Below are 6,684 nucleotides of genomic sequence, written 5' to 3'. Positions count from 1 at the left end.
CCGCTCCCTCCTGCCCTGCACACAGGCTGCCAGTGTGGCATCCTTCCCCTGAACCCCAGGAAGAGTGTGTCTCACCTCTGGAGTTGCCACTGCTGGCCTTCAAATTGGTTCTCAATGAGCCTTTGGCCATCTCTAGGGGATTGGCAAAGTAACTATCAGGCAATTTCACATTTTATTATTTGAAGTGTCTTTGCTTCCCTCCATCCTCAAACAGGAGAAGAAGGTTAAGGTTCTGAGAAGCATCCCTCCCCCACAAAAAAGACAAATATCTTCACTGCACAAGTAGAAATGATCAGGCAGTTCAACTTCTTTATTTTACATTTGTGCTTATCAGATCTTTTTGTAATGTATCTGTGTCTTGAGTGTTTTTTTTTTCTTTTTAAGGCTGGGTTAATAATGAATGTTCAAAATCATTTTGTAATGTGCATTTTTAATTGACCTTGTGTACATTATGCCTTGTTTTTTGTGGGATTTTTGTTTTGTTTTGTTTTTACATAACCTGAGAATTTTGAAAAACTTCGTGACTTAGTAACAACTGATCCAAAAATATTGCTAAGTATATGCATAAGGCAATTATGTTACGTGTTACAGAAGTGACTCATGAGATTCTAAAAATTTAAGAACAAAAGAATCATTAAAAGTTGGTCATCTTATCCCAACACCATCATTTTTTAAATAAGCAGAAAAAAGCCCAGAGGTGTAAGATGTTTTTTCTTTTTTTTTTTTTTTGGATTCAATTATCTTTATTAACCTATCAATGTTACATTTTATACATAATACCTAGTTGTTTTCTCAAAGGGATCTATATTTTAGTACATCATGTTAATAATAAAAAGCCAAGTTCAGATGGCTAAACTTCAGCCTAGCGTTTTAATATCCTCCGGACAAGGCAAGCTAGAAAGTCAATCACTTTATGCACATCAGAGTAGTGTTCCAAAATAACTAGGCAGCTGCTACACTTTTAATCAAGGGAAGAAAAAAACTTTCATTTTAATCTTTTTGTGTTCCAGCAAATTATATTTCAATTAACAGCAACAATGATACCATAAAAAATGCTCTGCTTTTTAAATTTCTGAACTTCAATACAAATTAAAATAGTAGTACTGGAGTCTTTTGGGAGGCAAACCGCTATCAGCTACATTCATCAGTGTAGCTGAGCCTCTTTATCAATAACCAGGTCCAGGCTGGGTATAGCCCTGACCAAAGGGAGGGCAGGTGCGTGCATAAGGGTTAGGCCCACTTGGAGGTGGAGTCATAGTACTTCCAGGAGGTGGAGTAAAACCTGGTCTCGGTTGATAGGCCCCGGGTTGGCTTGGAGTCATTCCAGGTTGTGAGGCAGGGGCCACAGTATAACTGGTAGGCTGAGAAGTTTGGGTAGTGTAAGTTTGTGGAGGGTAACTGCTCGCCTGGTACTGCTGTGGTGGTTGAGCAGGCAGCTGTTGAGGCTGGCCAGCAAAGGCAGGAGCTGGTGCCTGGGAAGCTGGTTGCTGGCCATATCCCTGGAACTGCTGAGGTTGTTGGGGTCCAGTCTGCTGACTATAGCCTGCTGAATACTGGATACCGTACTGCTGGGGCGGCTGGGGTGGCTGGGGTGGCTGGGGTGGCTGCTGAGCACCATAGCCGGCCTGCTGCGGGTACTGCTGGTACATCTGACCTTCACTCTGATCTGCTTGTGTCTGAGCTCCTGTATACGGGGGCGGCTGTGGCTGAACTCCTGGCGGATGAGCTGCAGAGGAGGAGGAAGCAATGCTGTCGGGAGTTCCTGAACGGTCTTCTGCAGGAGCACTGGGTGGCCCTGAAACCTGATCATCTGTTAAGCCAAACGCTGACATGACATTTTTATTGATTTCATCTTGGTTTTTTAAAGGATCAAAAGCTGACATACTTGCTGCCATAACCTGAGTAGACTGTTTTCCAGAAGAATCAGAAGCAGCAGGCTTTTCATCCCTACCATCCACAGTATCATTTTCAGGAATACTGGTGGAAGGTCCTGGTTCTCCAGGTGGTTCCAAACTATTCAACAAGCGATTCACTTTATTTCGCAGTTCTATTAGCTCTCGACGGAGATATTTCACTTGACTCGATTCAAGGGGTCTTGGTTGGCCATTAACAAATAATGTCAGTTTCAGTATTCTACTACACTGAATTGCAAAAGAAAGGTCAGAACTATCAAAAATTGTTATAAGATCTCCATCCTCATCTTTATACTTTACTGTAACTTCATCATTACTCAGGAGTTTTCCTCTGAAAACTCGCTGCATCATTAGCACTAATTCATCGTAAGTAACATCTTCATTATGAATTGGAATTCGTCGAATATCCTCCCCAAGTTGAGCTTTGATGATTAGCTTCCCACTTAGGTCCAACTGTCCATTCATGGTGGACTCCAGGATGTTCTGTACATACAACTCTACGGAAAGACTGACCGGTGCGAGGCAGATGCCGGGCTGGCTCCGGGGCATCATGGGGTGGCTGCGGTCATGGCCCACTCCGGTGCCCTCCACTGGTGCCGTCGCACCTCGCTAGTAAGCTTGCGCGGCCCCCGGCCAATCGCACGGACCCACCAAGCCTAGCGAGATCTCGGGCCCAGTCTAAGATGTTTTTTTCTAAATCCTATAGCTAGATAGGAACAAAACAAGAAGTTTGTCTTTATATGTAACATTATGCCTATTACAGTAAGTGCTTCTTGAATTAAATTGGCTTGAGCCAAGTTTCCGTGACTCTCCAACCTTTCCATTATGGATGGTATAGTTCTTTCAGTTTTCTCACTTGTTTATGTTCTTGACATCTAACAGCATAGACTAAAGTGGCGTAATTAAGGTAATTGAGAACACAAGATCAGTTTAAACCAGTCCCACATATTATCCAGCTCTTGAATTTACATATTTACATACATATAGAGAACACCTAGTTATTATCTCCATAACATATTACACTCTGGGACCATTTAGCTGAATACTGTTACGACAAAAACAGAAACTTAAATTAAGAGGGGGCAACTATCTAGCATATTTCCAGGAATTATGTTTTACTTTTATCAGTATAGTCTGCAAAAGCATAAAGCTTTTTATGGGGAGCAGCTACCATCATCTCCTGCAGACAAGGATCTTGAGGGGAAAAACCAACACCCGTGTTTTCCACAAAGGAGAATGTATCTTCTTGTAGCACTTAGGCTTTCTTTGGATTATTGACCATAGCTGCAGATCATTTATTTAAAATGTGGTAATGTGCCTGAGTGGCTCAGTTGGTTAAGTGACTGCCTTCGGCTTGGGTCATGATCCTGGAGTCCCTGGATCGAGTCCTGCATCAGGCTCCCTGCTCCGCAGGGAGTCTGTTTCTCCCTCTGACCCTCCCCCCATCATGTGCTTTCTCTCTCTCAAATAAATAAATAAAATCTTTTAAAAAAATAAAAAAATAAAATGTGGTAATGAAAAAAAATATAAAAAAAAAAAGAGGTGCCTGGGTGGCTCAGTCATTAAGTGTCTGCCTTCCACTCAGGTCATGATTCCAGGGCCCTGGGATTGAGTCCTGCATCGGGCTCCCTGCTCAGTGGGAAGCCTGCTTCTCCCTCTCCCACTCCCCCTGCTTGTGTTCCCTTTCTGGCTATGTCTTGTCAAATAAATAAATAAAATCTTTAAAAAAATTATAAAATGTCTTAACGCATTTACCAACTCTTAGAAAGCACATACATGTTGTTTTCTAACTCGTTGCAGGCTTTTCCAGCCAGGTCGTTCCCAAGCCTTCCATTGTCATGTCACTAGCACACCCTGTACAGAAGACAGAATTTCCTAGTTCTCTGATTGCGCTAACTGGGTCAGTTTTTGGAACTGCTGGAATACTCCTTATTTAAGGTTGAAATCGAACAAAACGCTCAAGAGAAGCAAACATTTTGTTTCTGTGGTAGTCTCTCACATGTATGAAACATGTTTGTCATATCCATTCACTGTAAAGGAATTGGTTCCTTCCTGTTAACGCAAGTAAATGTCAAAATACACATCAGAATGAGCTGGATGATGCAACGGAGGTGAAGGTGAAGGTGAAGCTAAGGTGTTGGTTGGCAACCTTGGGAGTTCCCTGGATGAAATCTGAAGCTGACTCTATATACTGAGGGCAAGGGGAGATGGGAGAAAGAGGCAGGCCACTCCAGACTGGGAAATGGCAGTTTTAACAAATAAGGAACTTACATACAGAGCTTTTCTTGAGTGGCTGCAAGATGACTAGATCTCCACACCCATCCTTCAGATCTTAAACAGGTATAGAGCAGCCTTAATTGGGTTCAACTGTATATTCAGTCCAGATGGTCCAGTAAGAGTTTACCCTCAAAACAATGTCCTTGAAAGAGCTCCTACTGTGAGAATGGTGGGCAGAACGTACATCCCAAGGTCTGGAGAGAGGGTGGAAAGACCCTGATCACCTGGTCCCAGCCAGGGAGTCAACCAACCGTCATGTCTTCTTGATGAGGTTGGCTGGAAGGTGCGTGGGAAAGTAGGAAAGTATCAGGGCCACCTCAGACGAACAAAATGTGTACCATTTCTTAGCAGTACATCTAAATGATCCTCAAAATGATCTTTTGTGGGGCAATGTTCTGTATCAAACAAGGCCCTGGACTTGGGTAAACAGAAAAGTTGATTGTCCCTTCAGACTGTAATACCATATAGCATCCCGACCATTGAGTGGCTCAGAAGCTGCTTCTAATCAAAATATTAATGAATAGCCTCAGGCTAAGTCTGGCTGTTGGGGGATATTCGAAACTCTGGTTTATGCTATTAGCAAGCTGCGTTAAATAAAATGGCTTCTATGAAAGTGTCCATAGACAGTACAAAAGACAAAAAAGTGAGAAAGGAGAATTATGCTCCATTCTGGACATCTGGGAAAGTCTGACTAGGCAAAGGGGTTCAGATACTAAAACCCTTGACAGGAAGGTTTATTTCCTTAATCCAAGATAAGTGCCAGAAGCTTGCTTAGATTACCAAAATTCTTTGTTCTAAATCTGTATCTATCAAGCAGGCTTTTGATTACAATTTAACTTCCCATGTATTTTCCCAGAGGGCAGAGAACATAACTGATCTGTGAGTATATGAGGAAATGTAACTGCTTTGTCATGACCTAATGCTTGAGTTGTTTTGAAACAGCTTCAGTGAAATCTGATTCATATACCATTTAACCATTCACATACTATTTAACTATTCAGTTCGACCATTTAAAATATATAATTCAATGTTGTTATTGTTGTTTTGCATGTTAATAGAGTTGTTCAATCATTACCAAAATAAAATTTGGATTTCCTACTACTTATATCACCCCCAAAAGAAAACTCATTGCCATTAGCAGTCACTGCCCATTGTTTTTGTTTTGTTTTGCTTTAGGATTTTCTTTTCCAGTTTTATAGAGGTATAATTGACATATAATATTGTATACGTTTAAGGCATACAGTGTAATGATTTGATACACATGTATATTACAAAATCCTTCACCTCATATAATTACCATTTTTGTTGTTATAGTGGGAACATTTAAGATCTACTTATCTATATTTCAAGTATGCAATATTGTATTGTTAACTATAATCACCACACTGTACATTAAATGCCTAGAACTTACTCATCTTACAACTGAAAAGTTTGTATCCTTTTACCAACATCTAATTGTCCCCATTCATCAGCTGATACACATTTGGGTTGTTTCCACTTTCTGGCTATTATGACTAAGGGTTCTATGAATATTCACATACAAGTTCTGGTGTGAATATATGTTTTCAGTCCCTTGGGGTATATACCTAGGAGTGGAACTACCGGGACCTATGGCAACCCGATGTTTAACATTTTGAGGAAATGCCAAACCAATTTCCAAAGTAACTGTACCATTTTACATGTCTACCAGTAACATATGAGGGTCCAATTTCTCCACATCCTTTTCAACATCTGATAGAGTATGTGTGTGCACGTGCACTTGTCAAAAGTGTCTGTTGTGTCTGTTATAGCCATCCTACTGGTGATGAAGTGGTATCTTATTGTGGTGTGTGCTTATTGGCCATTTGTATATCCTTTTTTGGGGAAATGTCCATTTAGATCCTTTGTCTATTTTTAATTGGATTATTTGTCTTTTTATTATTGAGTTGCAAAAGTTCTTTATATGTTCTGGATATAAGTCTCTTATCAATTATGTGATTTGAAAAACTTTTCTCTAATTATGTGGGACTTTTTCACTTTCTTGGTGGTATTGATTGATCCCCAGCATTTTAAAGCATGGTAGAGAGTGTTAGAATGTTCATTTTCAATAAATTGAAATGAGGAGGGAAAATATAGGTATATACTTATAAGTAACGTAGAAAATGTTAAGCGTCTGCCTTTGGCTAGAGTCATGATCCCCCAGGGTCCTGGGATCGAGCCCTGCATCGGGCTCCCTGCTTAGCGGGGATGGGGGGGTGTAGTCATGGAGATCTGGCCCATTGTTATTGAGATACTAAGGATGAGATGTACAACTCAGCTTGGGAAAGTCAAGTGAAGCTTCTTGGAATACCTAATGGCAAAACTGACACTTACGGTTAACGAGGTAATTCAGAGATTTTAGGCATGAACAAAAGCAAGATAGAAGGAACCATAAACAGTTTGATGTTGTTGGCTTATGAAAGGCAGGGAATGTCTGCAAAATATGATTATAAAGGGATTGACAAAAGTCAGATAC

At 40.8% G+C, this 6,684-nt stretch overlaps 1 protein-coding gene across 1 annotated transcript; it reads right to left on the bottom strand.

Moving 5' to 3' along the window:
- Positions 1-1,035: 1,035 nt before the first annotated feature.
- On the bottom strand, positions 1,036-2,427 carry LOC113922233 (protein TFG-like). The gene has a single exon (XM_035729359.1). The coding sequence runs from the start codon at positions 2,376-2,378 to the stop codon at positions 1,167-1,169; it is 1,212 nt and encodes a 403-aa protein (XP_035585252.1). The 5' UTR covers positions 2,379-2,427; the 3' UTR covers positions 1,036-1,166.
- Positions 2,428-6,684: the final 4,257 nt, after the last annotated feature.

This window comes from Zalophus californianus, chromosome 9, assembly GCF_009762305.2.
Source record: "Zalophus californianus isolate mZalCal1 chromosome 9, mZalCal1.pri.v2, whole genome shotgun sequence".
NCBI classification, from domain to species: Eukaryota; Metazoa; Chordata; class Mammalia; order Carnivora; family Otariidae; genus Zalophus; species Zalophus californianus.
This window is presented reverse-complemented; position numbering and strand designations above follow the sequence as displayed.

Bases quoted from the DNA above. Each gene is read 5' to 3' on its own strand.
- LOC113922233 (XM_035729359.1), bottom strand. From the start codon at position 2,378: ATGAATGGACAGTTGGACCTAAGTGGGAAGCTAATCATCAAAGCTCAA.